This window comes from Mercenaria mercenaria, chromosome 7 (genome assembly GCF_021730395.1).
Source record: "Mercenaria mercenaria strain notata chromosome 7, MADL_Memer_1, whole genome shotgun sequence".
Classification (NCBI taxonomy): Eukaryota; Metazoa; Mollusca; class Bivalvia; order Venerida; family Veneridae; genus Mercenaria; species Mercenaria mercenaria.
The window spans coordinates 75,300,514-75,320,891 of NC_069367.1; the positions used below are offsets into that span (position 1 = coordinate 75,300,514).

General features: G+C 35.5%; 1 protein-coding gene across 3 annotated transcripts in view; it reads right to left on the reverse strand.

The window, feature by feature from the left end:
* Positions 1–20,378, reverse strand: part of LOC123553897 (uncharacterized) — a 58,555-nt gene that overhangs the window by 24,226 nt on the left and 13,951 nt on the right. For all 3 annotated transcript variants that reach the window (XM_053548678.1, XM_053548677.1, XM_053548679.1), the window contains exons 4-9: positions 19,464–19,605; positions 16,678–16,777; positions 14,361–14,480; positions 11,552–11,776; positions 5,985–6,114; positions 3,102–3,218 (exon numbers count right to left, since the gene is read on the reverse strand). In XM_053548678.1, the coding sequence (XP_053404653.1) occupies positions 3,102–3,218; positions 5,985–6,114; positions 11,552–11,776; positions 14,361–14,480; positions 16,678–16,777; positions 19,464–19,605 (834 nt within the window). The remainder of the gene's footprint in view (positions 1–3,101; positions 3,219–5,984; positions 6,115–11,551; positions 11,777–14,360; positions 14,481–16,677; positions 16,778–19,463; positions 19,606–20,378) is intronic.

The window sequence follows — 20,378 nt, forward strand, 5'->3', positions numbered from 1 at the left end:
TTTCAAACTTGGCCTAGATATCAACAAGATGAACATTCAGACCATTTTCATACAGATCCCATGAAAAATATGGCCTTTAGAGAGGTCACAAGGTTTTTCTATTATTTGTCCTACTGACCTAGTTTTTGAAGGCACATGACCCAGTTTCGAACTTGACCTAGATGTCATCACGATGAACTTTCTGACCAATTTTCATGAAGATCTTGTGAAATATATGGCCTCTAGAGAGGTCACAAGCTTTTTCTATTTTTAGACCTACTGACCTAGTTTTTGATGGCACGTGATCCACTTTCGAACCTGACCTAGATATCATCAAGGTGAACATTCTGACCAATCTTCATGAAGATCTTGTGAAATATATGGCCTCTAGAGAGGTCACAAGGTTTTTCTATTTTTAGACCTACTGACCTAGTTTTTGATGGTACGTTAACCAGTTTCGAACTTGACCTAGATATCATCAAGATGAACATTCTGACCAACTTTCATAAAGATCACAAGAAAAATGTGACCTCTAGAGTGGTCACAAGCAAAAGTTTACGGACGCACGCACGCACGCACGGACGGACGGACGACGGACACCGCACGATCACAAAAGCTCACCTTGTCACTTTGTGACAGGTGAGCTAAAAACCTTTATCAGGTAACACATAATCCACACAATTTAAAAACCTTTATCAGGTAACATATTGACCACACAATTTAACAAGAGGACCATGATGGTCCTGAATAGCTCACCTGCCCCCACATGAACTGAGTATGACGTCTTTTTTCTATTTGACATAGTGACCTAGTTTTTGAGCTCATGTGACCTACTTCTGAACTTGACCTAGATATCATCAAGATAAAAATTCTGACCAATTTTCATGAAGATACATTGAAAAATATGGCCTCTAGAGAGGTCAAAAGGTCTTTCTATGTTGAGACCTAGTGACCTAGTTTCTGACCGCAGTTGACCCGGTTTCAAACTTGACCTACATATCATCAAGATGAACATTCTGACCAATTTTCATACAGATCCCATGAAAAAAATGACCTCCAGAGAGGTCACAAGGTTTTTCTATTATTTGACCTAAAGACCTAGTTTTGGACAGCACGTGACCCAGTTTCAAACTCGACTTAGATATCATCAAGGTGAACATGCTGACCAATTTTCATGAAGATCCTATGAAAAATATGGCCTCTAGGGAGGTCACAAGAATTTTCTATTTTTAGATCTACTGACCTATTTTGGACTGCAGTTGACCGAATTTCGAACCTGACCTAGATACCTCAAGATGAACATTCTGACCAATTTTCATGCAGATCCTATGAAAAATATGGCCTCTACAGCAGTCACAAGGTTTTTCTATTATTTGACCTACTGACCTAGTTTTGGATCGGACGTGACCCAGTTTTGAACTTGACCTAAATATCATCAAGATGAGCATTCTAACCAATTTTCATGCAGATCCATTGAAAAATATGACCTCTAGAGAGGTCACAAGGATTTTCTATTATTTGACCTACTGACCTAGTTTTTGACCGCAATTGACCCGGTTTCGAACCTGACCTAGATATCATCAAGATGAACATTCTGATCAATTTTCATGAAGATCTCATGAAAAATATGACCTCCAGAGAGGTCACAAGGATTTTCTATTATTTGACCTACTGACCTAGTTTTTGATGGTACGTGACCCAGTTTTGAACTTGACCTAGATATCATCAAGATGAACGTTCAGACCAATTTTCATGAAGATCTTGTGAAAAATATGGCCTCTAGAGAGGTCACAAGTTTTTTCTATTTTTAGACCTACTGATCTAGTTTTTGACTGCACGTGACCCAGTTTCGAACTTGACCTAGATATCATCAAGGTGAATATTCTGACCAATTTTCATAAAGACCCCATGAAAAATGTGACCTGTAGAGTGGTCACAAGCAAAAGTTTACGCACGCACGGACGACGGACGCTGCGCAATCACAAAAGCTCACCTTGTCACTTTGTGACAGGTGAGCTAAAAACATTTGCCAGGTAACATATAGACCACACAATTTAAATACCTTTATCAAGTAACATACAGATCTTCTTAACACAAAATAGGTCATTTACTTCAAACATGGAAAAGAAATTACTGGAAAGGACAAGCAAAAACTCAATTCAGCAGTTAATTGAAATACTTTAAGTAAGTACAATGAAATGCTACTTTTCAATAAATTTGAATCTACCCTGGTGACAAGTTATACTACATCCTTAAATATATGCATTTAACTGTAAGTTCAAATTTATAAAGAACAAAAAAACCCAAAACAATTATTCATGTTATAAATATTGACAGCTCGATCAGATCCTTAAAGGGCAAGGAATACCTGAAAATAAGTTAATTTCATATGAAAGCCATTATCATACCGTTCATAAGGCTGAAAGATTTTTTAAAATCAGTCCACTATTGAAAAAGATATCGCAAGTTAAAATTTAAGAAAATGATTGATCATGCAGGCAGCCATTTTAATGTGTTTATGACGTCATTACATACTGCTGAATTTTTTGTATAGCAAATAACCTTTTGATTATATAAATTTCATGTTTCTTGAGTGTAAAATGAAAAGCAAGCTAATGTCTTTCATTATAGCTGAAAAAAGTAGAGAAATTATCACAGAAAGAAGTAAATTCAGTTCAAATATGTATCTAGAAATTCAATAAATCTGCCATTTCGTTTTCTGTTGCCATGTAAACAAAATGGCCACCATTTTGATCAAATATTTAAATGCTCAAAACTGTCTCATTTTTAAACTGATTTTGAAAATTCTTTCACTTCTTTGAACGATTTAAGAAATCCTAGCAGACAGAATTAAAAAAAGAACAACACTGCCTTTCCTCCCTTTAACATGAATTCAGAAGCAACATATTTTAGGGTGCAAAATGGATTAAGGTTTAAATCACACAGACAACTAAAGCCACACTGCCTCAACGCCAGTGTTCAGCTCTGTATACTTTTCAGACAGTCATGCACTTACAAGCCAGTTGTATGACGTCCTCAAATGACAAAATGCGCAAGTTAATACATATAATCACTCAACTATGGAGGCTCCTCGAAAGGTATCTACTGGGTCTAATACGAACCTTGTTCTCCATCACTTTCTGTTTCGCTATCTTCACTCTCCTTGGCAGTGACGTAACTTTCCTCACTCAAACTTCTAGCACACACACCAGGAGGAAGTATAAAAGGTGTGTTAAACCCTGGAGAGTAAAGCATACATTATGAATATTTTTTCATACTCTGAAGTCATTAAATTTCACTGGCATAAAACTGTGGTTTCAGCTACAATGGCCATTTCATGGGAACATGATTTCATGGATTTTAAATTTTAGAGATAAACTGATAGGGGTTTCACTGTTTCTTGGCAAATAATCCATGAAAATTAGTCCCATGAAATGAAAACAAATTTGCAGAGTATCAACTTCATAATTTATATAATTACATATACTGTACATTGAATGGTAATGATAAAGTCTTGAATGGCAAGTGTTAAGAGGGAAACACCTCCAGATAAATCAGTGTAGGAAGATCAGTCTTAAATACTCTAATTAATCTGAAAATACAATGTTTCTATTGAACAATTTTAAAACAACATATCATGTGAGATAGTTTTCAGACTGTACTCTGAATTCAGACTGGACACTTTGAATTTAAGAACAAAATCCACAATCAAAAATTTTCATTTTTACTTTATTACAATATTTCAGGGATTTATGTCAAATATCATAATTCTGGTACTTATTCAATCTTAGCTTATCTGACTTTAGCAATTTTGAAGTACATATCAATGGCAAGATTGTATCTGAGACTGGACTCTAAACTCGTTTATAACCTTTTAGGTAGTTGTGCATGTTGGATTAACCAAAAGTAACTGAATAATATCTTTCATCTAGAAAACCTTGAATAAAGACTGGCAGCCATTATACAGATAGCATATATATTGCCAGGAATCTGTTACATCATGTGTTTTGTTAACAGTCAGTGCTACTACCTAAGGTTAATTTTAACAGCAGACAGATTTTGATGTAAAAATCATTCAACAATAGAAAAATGTACAGCAATGTAATAACTTCAATTTGTATTCGGTGAATTGTGAAATATTTACAAGGACCTATACATTTTATTTGACAATATGACTGGAAATAGGTAAATCTAAAATATATAAGTTTCCTCAAAATTTACATTGTGGGACTTCTTCTATTAGGCAAAACAGATACTAAAAGTATGAAGTTGCTGTAAAAGCTCATTGAGAATACTGACTGGAGAACCAAATTTTACAATTTGGTCTAACAAAAAATCAGGTACAGCACCCTATCCTTTTTATTGACTGAATTTCCTTCACATAAATGATGATTTGAAAAACAAATATGGTTTAATTAAATCCTTCATCAGACAAAAATATTTGTTTGCAATGTGCAGAATTACCTTCACCAGTGTCCTAGGTTATAAAATTGAGTTTGGAGACAAGCCTTAGAATATAGACCTTTCATTGGTCAATTTCAACATTCCTTGAAATTAACCGATTAGATGCTGCTGCCTGATAAGTCAATGCTATAAAATGAAACATTGTAGGTAACAAGCTTTCAACATTCTTCTCAAATCCAAAAATAGCTGTCCGTAAGACAGCCAAGCTCGACTATTCGAAATATTGTCACAGAAGCAGGAAATATTACCCAAAATGTTAAATATCAAAAAGTTTTAAGTTCGAAAAGGGGACATAATTTGTTCAAAAATACATATCAGAGTTATGGACTTGATCTATCAATAGTTTAAACCCGAAAAACATTGTTAAGTTTTCAATTCAATATCTGCATTATTTTGGGGATAGATAACATTGCATTGTATAACTTTAACCAGAATTTTCTAAGTCCAAAAGCTCATAATTTTGTCAAAAATAATGTTTATAGAGTTATGGAACGTTGACCCAGTTAGGTTGGTAAAATTGACCCAGAAAAAGAATAAAATAAGTTTCAAAGCTTATTCCCTTTTGGTAAATTAGCTGTATGTTACTTGCACGCAAAACTTTACCCGATATTTTCTAATTCGAAAAAAAGGGGCAAATTTCCCAAAAATTCACATTCCAGAGCTTATGATTGGTGTATCAACTAGTTTTTATAACCGAAGACTGATTGTGCAAGTTTCAATTTTTATCTGAGTAGTTTTGGAGATAGTTACATTGCATGTAAAACTTTACCAGATTTTCTAAGTCCAAAGAAGGAGGCAAAATTTACCAAAATACATTCAGAGTTCAGGTAATGACCCAGTGAGGTAGGTAATTGATCCAGAAAAGGAAAATAGTTTCAATCTATATGTCTTTTAGTAAATAGCTGTATGTACTTGCACGCAAACTTTAACCAGAATTTTTAAGTCAAAAGGGGGCATAATTTGGCCAAAATACATGTCTAGAGTTATGGGACTTGACCCAGTGAGGTAGGTAATTGATCTAGAAAAAGAAAAAATAAGTTTCAAATCTATATGCCTTTTAGTAATAGCTGTATGTACTTGCACGCAAAACTTTAAGCAGAATTTTCTAAGTCCAAAAGGGGGCATAATTCAGCCAAAATGAAGGTCAGAGTTATGGGACTTGGTGCTATCAACTAGTTTTATAACCCCGAAGACACATGTGAAGTTTCAATTCAATATCTGCATTAGTTTTGGAGATAGTAACTTGCATGTAAAACTTTAACCAGAATTTTCTAAGTCCAAAAGGGGGCATAATTTGCTCAAAATACATGTTAGAGTTATGGAACTTGACCCAGTGAGGTTGGTAATTGACCTAGAAAAAGAATAAATAAGTTTCAAAGCTATATGCCTTTAAATGATAGCTGTATGTACTTGCATGCAAAAACTTAACCAAGGTGTGACGCCGACGCCGACGCCGACGCCGACGCCGACGCCGACGCCAGGGTGAGTAGAATAGCTAGACTATTCTTCGAATAGTCGAGCTAAAAATATGTAATAAAAACCTGTAAAAGCCTTATTTAGATCTCTCAGCACATTCTGATCCTGGTACTGGCATGTAGTTTTACTTTCATGTCTGTATGACACGGCATCTATTGCACACAGCATATTCTTCAAATTCCCATGTTCGTCAATCTGAAAAACAACTGCTAATGCTTTTATCAGTTTCTAAAATGGTTCACTACATTGTATGTACTTGTTTTCAGTTACTCAAGGATCCCTGTGCTTACACACAAAGTTGAAGTTGAACAGAATTAACTCTTAGAAAATTAATCAAAATAAGTTTAAGACAAAATGAACTTTGTTAAAATTATATTCATTTAATTAAAGCATTCTGCATTTTTTTTTTTTGCTAGAATAGCATTAACGCATGTTCCTTCGTATAGCATCTGCAGAATCCTTCAAGATAAGCTAATGCTCTCTTCTTGGAAACTTACCCTAAACTCTCTTTACACAAGGGAAACAATCTGTTTATAGAGTCAAATTGTTAAGTGAACACCGTTTGTCAATCCTAATCCTGTCTATGTTATACCAGTGCAATGGAAAAGTAATCTATCTATGTTACATGCTATACAGAATAACACAGTCATGCAGGTAGCAGTCCTTAAATTGTTTTCTTTGATTTTCTCATACATTTCTAGATATTTTTCCCACACTTTGACGCATATATATGGTTAGCAGAGATTGCCCTCTTTCCAGCAGCAGCTTTTTCAGTATATTTTACCTTGTGCAATTCTGTAGATTTTTTAAAAAAAATGTCTGTTTGTTGACAAATTTCACCACAAAAATATCACACTTTCCCCAGGGCATTTAACTGATTTGATCTTTACATAGTTCTTTTTTCAGACTGCTGACTGTTGTAGCAATTATGCATGCTTTTTTCATGCCTAGAGGTAACAAGAGGGCCATGATGGCCCTATATCGCTCACCTGTTATCATTGAACTTGAGGACAAGAAGGTCCTCAGAAAAAATATCTAAGTCCAAAGGACAGGAACAACAACGGAAAGAAATTTAACCAAAAAGAAAAACAAAATTCTTACAAGGTACAGATATGTCAAAATACACCTAAAAATTGGAGGTACCATCCACGTTGTACCACAGAAAAGTGGTCTCGGTTTTTCCCTACAGCCAATAATAAACAAGAGGACCATGATGGTCCTGAATCGCTCACCTGTTCCCACATGACCCAGTTTTGAGTATGACGTCGTTTTTTCTATTATTTGATATAGTGACCTAGTTTTTGAGCTCATGTGACCCAGTTTTGAATCTGATCTAGATATCATTAAGATAAAAATTCTGACCAATTTTCATGAAGATCCATTGAAAAATATGGCCTCTAGAGAGGTCACAAGATTTTTCTATTATTTGACCTATTGACCTAGTTTTCAAAGGTACCTGACCCTGTTTAGAACTTGACCTAGATATCATCTAGGTGAACATTCTCACTAATTTTCATGAAGATCTCATGAAAAATATGGCCTCTAGAGAGGTCACAAGGTTTTTCTATTTTTATACCTACTGGCCTAGTTTTTGACCGCATTTGACCCAGTTTCGAAACTGACCTAGATACCATCAAGGTGAACATTCAGACCAATTTTCACGAAGATCTATTGAAAAATATGGCCTCTAGAGAGGTCAAAAGATTTTTCTGATTTTAGACCTACTGACCTAGTTTTTGACCGCAGCTGACCCAGTTTTAAACTTGACCTATATATCATCAAGATGAACAGTCAGACCAACTTTCATACATATCCCATGAAAAATATGGCCTCTAGAGAGGTCACAAGGGTTTTTCATTATTTGACCTACTGACCTACTTTTAGAGGGCACGTGACCCAGTTTCGAATTTGACCTAGATATCATCAGGATGAACATTCTGACCAATTTTTATGAAGATCCATTCAAAAGTATGGCCTCTAAAGAGGTCACAAGTTTTCTATTTTTAGACCTACTGACCTAGTTTTTGACCGCACGTGACCCAGTTTCAAACCTGACCTAGATATCATCAAGGTGAACATTCAGACCAACTTTCATACAGAACCCATGAAAAATATGGCCTTCAGAGAGGTCACAAGGTTTTTCTATTATTTGACCTACTGACCTAGTTTTTGATGGCACGTGACCCAGTTTCGAACTTGACTTAGATATCATCAAGGTGAACATTCTGACCAATTTTCATAAAGACCCCATGAAAAATGCGACCTCTAAAGTGGTCACAAGGTTTTTCTATTATTTGACCTACTGACCTAGTTTTTGATGGCACGTAACCCAGTTTCGAACTTGACCTAGATATCATCAAGGTGAACATTCTGACCAATTTTCATGAAGATCTTGTGAAATATATGGCCTCTAGAAAGGTCACAAGGTTTTTCTTTTTTAGACCTACTGACCTAGTTTTTGACCGCACATGACCCAGTTTCGAACTTGACCTAGATATCACCGAGGTGAACATTCTGACCAATTTTCATAAAGACCCCATGAAAAATGTGACCTACAGAGTGGTCACAAGGTTTTTCTATTATTTGACCTACTGACCTAGTTTTTGACGGCACGCAACCCAGTTTCGAACTTGACCTAGATATCATCAAGGTGAACATTCTGACCAATTTTCATGAAGATCTTGTGAAATATATGGCCTCTAGAGAGGTCACAAGGTTTTTCTATTTTTAGACATACTGACCTAGTTTTTGACCACATGTGACCCAGTTTCGAACTTGACCTAGATATCATCAAGGTGAACATTCTGACCAATTTTCATAAAGATCCGATGAAAAATGTGACCTCTAGAGTGGTCACAAGCAAAAGTTTACCGCGGACGGACGGACGACAGACGACGGACGCTGCGCGATCACAAAAGCTCACCTTGTCACTTTGTGACAGGTGAGCTAAAAAGTTACTAAAAATAAGCTATTTATAGTAATGTAAAAGGGAAGTAATTCAAAAGAAAATTATTGTAAGTTAACAAAATTTAATGAAGGATCTGCCAAATAAATCTGTTGACACAAATGAAATTTCAGATCAGTATCTTCATTAGTTACAAAGATATACCCATTTTAATTTGAAATAAAGGGAGGTAATTTGACATAAAATCAGTCCATAGTTATCTACCCTGATTGGCTCGGTCCAACTAATGACAATAATGAAATTTCAAATAAGTCCTATAAGTACTTTCTGATATAAATCCATTCTGACTACAATCAGGGGAGGTAATCAGATATAAAATAACTCTGGAACCTACGATTGGATCTGATTTCTCATGGAATCCAAGATTTATTGTTGTTGAAGATATTTTGGAAGTTTGTATCAAAAAAAACCATAAATGAAGTCTCTATATGGCTGCAAAAGCCAAAATAGCCAATTTTGGACTTTTAAGGGGCCTTAACTCTGGAACCCATGATGGAATCTGGCCAGTTTAAAAAAGGAACCAAGATCTTGTGGTGATACAAGTTGTGTGCAAGTTTGGTTAAAATCAAATCATAAATAAAGTTGCTATTGTGCAGACAAGGTCAAAATAGCTAATTTTGGCCCTTTCAGGGGCCATAACTCTGGAACCCATTAGGGGAACTGGCCGGTTCAACAAAGGAACTAAGATCTTATGGCAACACAAGTTTTGTGCAAGTTTGATTAAAATCAAATCATAAATGAAGCTGCTATTGTGCAGACAAGGGCAAAATAGCTAATTCTGGTCCTTTCAGGGGCCATAACTCTGGAACCCATAATGGAATCTGGCCAGTTCAAGAAAGGAACCAAGATCTTATGGTGAAACAAATTGTGTGCCAGTTTCGTAAAAATCAAATCATAAATAAAGCTGCTATTGTGCAGACAAGGTCAAAATAGCTGATTTTGGTCCTTTCAGGGGCCGTAACTCTGGAACCCATCATGGGATCTGGCCAGTTCAAGAAAGGAACCGAGATCTTATGGTGATACATGTTGTGTGCAAGTTTGGTGAAAATAAAATCATAAATGAAACTATTATTGTGCAGACAAGAAATTGTTGACGCACGCACGCACGGACACACGATGGACGGCGGACGAAGGGTGATCACAAAAGCTCACCTCGTCACTATGTGACAGGTGAGCTAAAAAGTGCATGGTTTGCATGAGGTAATAGGTCAATAATCACCTAAGCTGCAATAAAGTCTTAATGAAGTTGTCTCCATTTTTTCCAAATATTTTACCCAGTATCATTTTTTTCAGTTGAAATAACTCTTTTTCAGAATATGAACTTTGATGAAAGCTAACTACAAAAATGTCTAAAATAGGTAGTGCCTTTTTGAAGTTTTTGTTTTTAGTTCGATTGCCTACTCTAACAACAGGCAAGGACAGACATCAGTGCCTCAGGATTCTGCAGACATTATAACATAAACAAGTGGGCCATGATGGCCCTAGATGCTCATGCAAGTTCCATAACTTAAGAGAGTGAGCAACTCTGGAAGAGGAACAAAATATGCTCCAGGTGTGGAAATTTCCAGAGACAGTATTAGCTGATTACATAAGTTATTGTGACAGATGTAAGTTCAAACACTTCATGCTTCTTAAGTCTTTAAAAAATACACACATACAACTGGAGCAAACGGAGGGTGTTTTGAAATATAATGGTTATCGGCATGAAGCAGTTCATGAGGAAAAACAAAAATTAAAAGGTATTTCTATATTTACCTCTACTTTAGTAGCACCTAAAAGTGGGCCAAGTGCTCTCATTTGAAGAGGATCAATGATGCTACAGACTAAGTTTGGCAAAGACTCATCATTAAAAAGAAGTTCTTTATAGGTATTTCTATTTTCAACTCTAGTTGGCCCTGGAAGGGTCCAAGTGCTCGCTTGAAAAAAATTTGGAGGTGACCTTGAAATTATGCTACAGACCAAGTCTGATACAGATCCAACCAGCAGTTCATGAGAAGACATTGTTTAAAAGTATTTCTAGTTTTAGCACTTGTGACCTCCTACAAGAGGCCAAGCACCAAATTTAAACAAAACTGGGAGACAACCTTATAATAACACAACAGGCCAAGTGTGATGAAGATCCATTAAGTGTTTCATGAGAAGAAGTCACTTTTTTTAGCCCTAGCAGCCCCAACCGAACATTAGTGGGAGAAAACCATGTAATGATGCTAGAGACCAAGTTTGATGAAGATCTGCCAAGCAGTTCATGACAAGAAGTTATTTAAGTCTTTCTATATTTAGCTCTGGCAGCCCCTTCAGGACCAAGCTAAAACATTGGAATAAACTTGATAGAAGGCAATGCAAAAACACTATTGACCAAGTTTTGTGCAGTTCTGACCAGTAGTTTCAGAGGAAAGTCTTAAGTAGAGAAGTGTGGACAGACTGATGTCTGTATAGTACAGTAGCCATGTGGCTACTCTTTTGTTCCCTTAACTGTTAATTTTAGCCATTTTAGTCACATAAAAGAAAACAGAATGAATAAAATTACTGTTATCTATTGTTCTCCTAGCAACGTAACTATCCTCCAGTATGTGCGGACGGGACGAGTGATCACAATAGCTTAACCAGAGCACTTTGTGCTCAGGTGAGCTAAAAGCATGTGTTTTCCCCATAGTTTTTAACAATTACCTCAGCCTTATCCCTGTGATCTCCAGCAAATCTCAAATCCGAGGCATAACCCTGAACTGCAGAAAACTGCTCATAACCTTGTATGATAATGGCCTCATTTTCCTCCATTACCTCCATAAAGAGCAAGGATACTATTAACTCTGGACATACTGTGAAGCGGATTTCTTCTTGCACTCGTCCCCTACTGAGTACTCCGCCTCCAATGTACCGATTTGCAAAATCAACCTGAAACAAATATAGGAAGTTTTGAAAACGAGAATAGAAACGATTTATACTTCTTTGAAGTATGTAGAAATATCAGTTTAGTTAAATGAAATATGAAGTGTTTCTTTAAAGCGGCATGCCTCCAGATTGTTCGACAACAAAAAAAATATATTTTTTTAGATATCTTGAAATAAATGCTATATTTCTTACGGCTTTAAAACTTAATTACTGACAAACTTTATGTTACGGAAACACATGAGAATTTGCTATTTTTACTACTTTTTACGATGAAAATCGAAAAGTGTTTGTCACGCTTTTACTCCAGGTAAACTGTCTCGATTATAAATATTTATATTTTGAAGTCATTATTCACTACTTCAGCTATAGCGCTATTGGTTAAGATGACGGGAAAATGTCTTTATTGCCGCGGCGGTCCGGGGTTCGATTCCCGACGCGGTCATCTTTTTTTCTTGATTTGAAATTTTTAAAATATTTTAGAAACAAAAATTCATATTCTAACATTCATAATACGACCAAATGTTAATTTGAAAGGAAGATTATTTTTTAACCAAATCTGGAGGCATGCTGCTTTAAATCAATACGAGTCCTGTTACAAAGCAGGTGTTGGATGCCAGTCTCATAACTTAATTCTGATTGTCTGTTTCTGAGCACATGCTTGAAATTTACTTATGACACGGAAACATTGACAGACTGGTCTCTTGGAACCTTTTTTGATACTTCAATTTGTCCTGAACAAGAGCATCACAAACATAACTATGACAGCATGTGTTCTCTTTGTCTGTCTTATAACAAATGTCACCCATTCTCTTCAAGTGTTCAAGTAAAGAAGTTGTAACTTACATGTAGAGATCAGAAATCTGAGAGCACAGTTAACTGATAATAAATGACTGGAATACAGTAGTACGAAGTATACAACTTATTTGGTTTATTTCAACTTATCATATGTATTTTAAACATGCCTACTTCACTCTAATTTTACACATACAACAAACACAACGTAACTATATTAAATACATGAGACATGAAGTTATCAAATTATTAAAAAGGCCAGTCATTGTCTAATATAAACAATTAAACTTAAAAACAAATAAGATATGTGTCCATAGGATACTTGTGCCCCCACTTCCTGTCATTGTACATGGTTTCATGACTATAGGTGAAATATTTTTCCAAGATATATGCAACACAACTTTATAGGCCTTTGTGTATTTTTCACTAAGTAAAGGACTATAACTCTGGTTTAGCCAAGAGAAATCCCAAACAAAACACCAGGTGCACAACTTCACATGCTATATAACAATCCTTTACTATTTAATGACTCTAGATCAAGCACATTTTGCAATACATGGGGCACAAACTTTTATGCCCTTAATGCAAATTTCTGACTAATTCACAGGCCATAACTTTGCCCTTGCAGAGTGAAACCCAAAACAAAACTCAGGTGCACAAATTCACATGTTGACTATTATTCCTACATGGGTTAAAGGATTTTAAGATATATACAACCCAAACTTTTAAGCAATTAATGAGTATTTTCATTAAGTCAAGGACCATAACTCTAGTTTGGCTGACTGAAATCTCAAACAGAACATGAGGTGACAGGTGTGCAATAACAATCATCTACTGTTTTATGACTTTGTCAAATACTTTTAGAGATAAACATGATGCAAACTTGCATGCCCTGTATGCATATTTTTGACAACCAAGGTTTATAACTCTGGTCTAACCAACAGATGTCCCAAACAAAACCCTAGGTGCCCAATTTCACATGCTGAATAATATTACTACTATGTTTCATGACCGTAGGTCAAATATGTTTTAAGATCTTTTATGACCTTTTATGCATAATTTTAAACAAGTAAAGATGGCACTTTGAATGAATAGTTATGGCCGATGTTAGAGTTAAGGACCTTTGACCTATAGACCTGGGTCTTGCGCGTGACATGTCGTCTTACTGTGCCACACATTCATGTGTAGTTATTTTAAAATCCATGCATGAATGACAAAGATATGGACGACACGCCCATCATTGCACTATATGAATATGACCTTAACATCTAAGTTGTGACTGACTTTGGAGCTACGGACCTGGTCTTGCGCACGACACTCGTCTTAACTGTGGTAACATCATGCCCTAAAATTTTAAAATCACTGCATGAATGACAAGATTGGACCGACACGCCCATCATGCACTATTCATGAAATATGACCTTTAACGTCTAAGTGTGACCTTGGACCTTTGAGCTACACCTGGGTCTGTGGCAGACCGTCGTCTTACTGTGCCACACATTTATGCGTAGTTACCTGAAAATCCATCAGATGACAAAATATGGACTGGACACGCCCATAATGCACTATCATTAAAAATGACTTTTGTCTAAGTGTGACCTTGACCTCTGAGCTACGGACCTGGGTCTTGCGCGCGACACGTCGTCTTACTGTGGTACACATTCATGCCAAGTTATTTGAAAATCTATCCATGGATGTCAAAGATATGGACCGGACACAAAAATTGCGGACAGACGGACAGACAGTTCAAAAACTATATGCCTCCAAAGTCCCTTCGGGGGCATAAAAAACAAACCTCAACAGTGTTACAGCCAGCATCCTCTATTAACCCATCAGGTCGTACGTCAACATGGCAGAGATCTGAATTACAGTTAAGCCATGTGTCCAAGGTAGGTAACTCTTCTTTTTTGATAACCTGACAAAAAGCAAGTAAAGAGTAATTCATTGTTTAATTGCATTTCTATTGCCTCTTTACTGTAAGCTGTTTCTGGCATCATTATTAAATACCAGCTTCTCGTGTCATTAACATATACAAGTTTCTCATGCCATTAAATACACACCAGTTTCTCATGTTAAACAGTGTCATTTGCAGATGCCATTTTCATGTATCATCAATACATACCATTTTTTTGTATAATTAACATATACCAGTTTCTTGTGTCATCAACATATACCGATTTCACATGTCATTAAATATATACCAGTTTCTCATGTCATTAAATATATACCGGTTTCACATGTCATTAAATATATACTGGTTTCACATGTCATTTAATATATACCAGTTTCTCATGTCATTAAATATATACCAGTTTCACATGTCATTAAATATATACCGGTTTCACATGTCATTAAATATACACCAGTTTCTCATGTCATTAAATATATACCGGTTTCACATGTCATTAAATATATACTGGTTTCACATGTCATTAAATATATACCAGTTTCACATGTCATTAAATATATACTGGTTTCACATGTCATTAAATATATACTGGTTTCACATGTCATTAAATATATACCAGTTTCTCATGTCATTAAATATATACCAGTTTCTCATGTCATTAAATATATACTGGTTTCACTCATTAAATATATACTGGTTTCACATGTCATTAAACATTATACCAGTATCTCATATCCTTAATATATTCCAGTTTCTCTTGTCAATAATATGTTAATGTTTCTCATACCATTAAAAATACCATTTTCTCTTGTCAGATGTAAAATACTGAGATATATATGAATGTGCACCTGTTTGAAAAAAACATACTTGACAAGCCGATAGACAAGTCTAATATATTTATGTTTCTTTGATGGATAGTCTCTTTCTTCTATGCTTATTTTTTTATTCTCAGTACAAAGACAAAAGAAAAACAATATAGACATGCAAAACTCCCTCAATACAACTTAATGAATTTTGCATTATGCTTTTATTGACGTTAGATTTTATGCAGATGGTGTCAACTGTTAATGGCTTTTTTTATCAAGTTAACACAGACATTTGCATCCTTGTATATGCAACAACCAATGTTCCATATAGAAAAATACTGGACAGTAACAGGTGGCTGGATATAACAAGAGCTGTCACAGAAGACAGCGTGCTCGACTATTTTGAAGCTGGATAGTGAAAATGGGCACATATGAGGAAGCTGGAGCAGTCACTGGAGTGTTTAATGACTCCAGTGTGGATGAAGGTATTGGACAATAACTTATGTTTGTGTCAAAATATTAAGTAATAAGAGAGATAAAGATAAAGTAATCAAAACTTTAACTTTAAGTTTGAATCAAGTCCATTTAGGTATAACTGAGGTAGAATGAAACTACACCAAAACTTTACCGTGAAATTCTAAGTAAAAAGGGGGATAATTCATGAAATATTGATGCAAGAGTTATGGCCCTTGTGTCATATGATGTGAATGATGATGCTGAACAATTATTTAATATATTATAAGTCTGAAAGAGTTATGACCCTTGTGTCATATGATATGAGTGATGATGTGGAACAACTATTTTAAGTTGGAATCAAATCCATTTAGAAATAACTGAGATACAGTGAAAGTGCACCAAAACATTAACCTGAAATTCTAAGTATAAATGGGGCATAATTCATGGAAAACTGGTTCCAGAGTTATCAACCTTGAATTATATGATGTGGGTGATGACGTCAAACAATTATTTTAAATCTGAATCAAATCCAGTTTGTAATAACTGAGCTAGAGTGAAAGTGCACCAAAACTTTAACCTGAAATTCTAAGTCAAAAGGGGGGATAATTCATGAAATATTGGTGCAAGAGTTATGGCCCTTGTGCCATTTGATGTGGGTGATGATAAGGAATAACTATTTTAAGTTTGGAACAAATCCATCAAGTAATTACAAAGATAAAGAGAAAGTGCTTCAAAACTTTAACCAAAGTGCGGACGCGGAACGACGCCAATGCCGGGTCGAGTAGGACAAGTCGCCATACTTCGTTTATAGTCCAGCTAAAAAGTAAGCATAGAATAAGAGTGACTTTTTGCTGTTCAGCAAATCAAACTGGTTCCAAAAACTTAAGATGAAATTTAAGGTCCGAAAAAATTTAACCAGTAACAATGACTTTGGTACACACCTGTCTTGTAAACAGAAGTGCCCCGTGCAGTCTGTTCCTCTCAGCCGTCACCCTCTCAAAGAAGTGAAGAATGCATCTCAACTTCGCATTCTGTGAAGGTCTGAAATCAAGCACATTTTGGCTATATAAACAACAGATATTAACTACATGTGTGTCCAAAGGACAATGGTAACCACACTAATCTTCATGGTCATAACAGTACTTTGAAGTAATCTTTCATATATCCTTGTGTTGTGGGTGACATCTGATGGAGAGGGAAATGGAAGGATGATGCTACAATACATAATCAACAAACACAAGCTAGAAGAATCTAAAAGAACACAGGTTTGGGAGTGTAAATCCCAAATAAAACCCCAAGTTCACAATTTCACATAGTGAATAACATTCCTATAATATTTGATGACTCAAGATCAGATACTTTCAGAGACATGTGCAACACAATCTTTAGGCTTTTCTGACAAAGTCAATGGTCATAACTCTGATCTGGCTGGGTGAAATCCAAAACAAAACCCTAGGTGCACAACTTCACAAGCTGAATAACATCTCTATAACATTTCATGACCCTAGAACAAATTCTTTTTGGGGATGCCACAAACTTTTTGGTCCTTCATGCATATTTATGATTTAGTCAAGAGACATAATTTATAACTCTGGTCATAGGCAGTAAAATCCCAAACAAGGTCAGGTTTTTGCCCAATCGCACATGGTGACTAGATTTTAAGATGATCTAGTCACTCTAACAAGAAATTCTCCAAGATGGCAAATGGCTTATGATTCTTCAAAAACTCAATATACTTGGTTTTTGAGAGTTTAGTTTTAAAGGCTGATCACTACCAAATAGAATGTAAGACTCCGCAGGTCTAGTCACAAGTAGTCCAAATATAAATAGTACTAATCTTTTTTCCTTTCCTAGTGCATTTTCTCGGCAGCAACGTGCTTACTTTTACCCTACCGCGTTTCAGTATATATCACTTTGCATTGTAATGAAATCGGCATGTTCCTATCGCATGCTAGATAAAAATGGCGGCGTAAGAATTTAATGTCACGAAAAGAGAAATTGAAAGAAGCGAAAAGTAGTAAATTCAGCGGGTTGTATTTAACGAACTGTAGTTTTCTTATATAAAAGTTAACACCCCCTTTTCTTTTTGTTTTTCTAAAGTAGCGATCTAGCTCTTTATGGGAATATAAGTCTCTGAAAATCTGATATGCTAGAAAATGTCGAAACACCGTTATGAAGTGAGTGGATTTTATATGAAATAAAGAACAGCTGGATTTAGTGGTGTTCAGCCTATAAGGGGCAATACATGTTATTTTCTGAAAGCCCTCGAAAATGAATGGAAATGCCATTAATCTATTCTTTATGATGTAAAACGGTAACAAATGGCTGAAAACGCTTAAATTTCTTGTGTTTTTGGAATTTAGATCGAATTTTCGACCAGTGGCACTATTTTGGTTCGTTTTAGGACCTAGTAAATGTCTTTTCTCGCATTTTAGCACTTCATTTGTCTAAATAATATTGAAATTAGCATGTTTCTGAATGAAAATGACAAACATCGTAACGATTAAATGGATGGTAAATGTAAATTCCACGAATAAGGTAAAATTAATTGAAATATTGCTTGCACAGGGCTAAATTTTGCATATTTTTGGGGATGGGGGTGACCTGTAATGAATGGTTATTTCTCTACATTTTCTCAATATTTTGCACCAAAACAAAGCAGAATCATTGTGAAATAGGTGTACCTTGAGAATGAATGCAAATTCATGGAAAAATCAGACAAAAATTTTCTCTTATAGGCTGATCACTACCAAATAGAATGTAAGACTCCGCAGGTCTAGTCACAAGTAGTCCAAATATAAATAGTACTAATCTTTTTTCCTTTCCTAGTGCATTTTCTCGGCAGCAACGTGCTTACTTTTACCCTACCGCGTTTCAGTATGTATCACTTTGCATTGTAATGAAATCGGCATGTTCCTATCGCATGCTAGATAAAAATGGCGGCGTAATAATTTAATGTCACGAAAAGAGAAATTGAAAGAAGCGAAAAGTAGTAAATTCAGCGGGTTGTATTTAACGAACTGTAGTTTTCTTATATAAAAGTTCACACCCCCTTTTCTTTTTGTTTTTCTAAAGTAGCGATCTAGCTCTTTATGGGAATATAAGTCTCTGAAAATCTGATATGCTAGAAAATGTCGAAACACCGTTATGAAGTGAGTGGATTTTATATGAAATAAAGAACAGCTGGATTTAGTGGTGTTCAGCCTATTGCATCTGTCTAATTAATATGCATGACATCACTTTAATCAACTAGTTAAAATTACCAGTATATGCTATAACCAAGCAGCATACATGGTTTATTTACTATGTAATCAATAATGCCAATACACCAACAGGATGTGTAGGTTAAATGAAGGCATGAAAGAGTCTGAAATGGCCTATAGATGACAGCTATCAAAGGAAGTATTATCAAGAATATGAAAAGTGGAAGAGGCGACCAAGGACTTTAACTGAAAAGTGGAAACTGGAATGCAAACCGAAATAAACAATAGATGTGCTAACCCTATGCCCTATATTCCATTTTGTGATATAGTTAGATAACAGTCTAATCAAGATTTGCACTGTTCGCCATCCAGTCAGTGTCTTTTCAGTAAGCACCCCTTTTAAAAGTTAATGGTCCTGTCCAAATTGAAAGATGGACAAGTTTATTATAGAAGTTTAGCAGGGTATGGGTTAATAAATAGTAAAATTGTACCGTATACACCAACACTTTCACAGTTATACTTACATGGGTAAATTGGCAAAGAACTTGTTAAAGTTGATCTGGTTAAGTTTTGTTCCCCAGCCCCTGTTTTCTGCCGGAAACAAACACAGGAATCCACATGCCACGATAGAACAGCACAGATTTCTATCAATTTCTCTTGTTTCTCCTGTAAGGCAATATATATATTTATATATTCACTGTAAAATCATAAACTTTTGGAAGAGATTAATTACCTGTAAATATTCGTGAATATAAATATTCGACAAAGTGCAAGTATTGATATAAATACCGTAGCCTTTTATGATTTAAACTAGATGCCCACGGACAACATGTCGAGCCCGCCAGCTGCCAAAAGGACTGGGAGTTGCACATGACACTCCTTGTCTCATTGAGGCAAACATTTATGCCAAATAAAAAAGAGATTGCAAAAAGTTACAATATAAGTTATTTAAAGTAACAACAAAGGAACGTAAATCTTAAAAAAAAAAAAAAAAAAAAAAATTCTAAGTCCACACAAAAATCCTCACCAGTAGAGATAGGTAAACAAGAGGACCATGATGGTCCTGAATCTCTCACCTCTTCCCACATGACCCAGTTTTGAGTATGACGTCGTTTTTTCTTTTATTTGACATAGTGACCTAGTTTTTGACTATGTGACCTAGTTTGAACTTGACCTAGATATTATTCAAGATAAAAATTCTGACACATTTTCATGAATTCATGAAAAATATGGTCTCTAGAGAGGTCACAAGGTTTTTCTATTTTTGACCTATTGACCTAGTTTTCGAAGACTGACCGTTTAAACTTACCTAGATATCTCAGGTGAACATTCTCTAATTTTCATAAGATCCATTGAAAAATATGGCCTCTAGAGAGGTCACAAGTTTTCATAATTTTAACCTACTGGACATAGTTTTTGACCGCAGTGACGTCACTGCC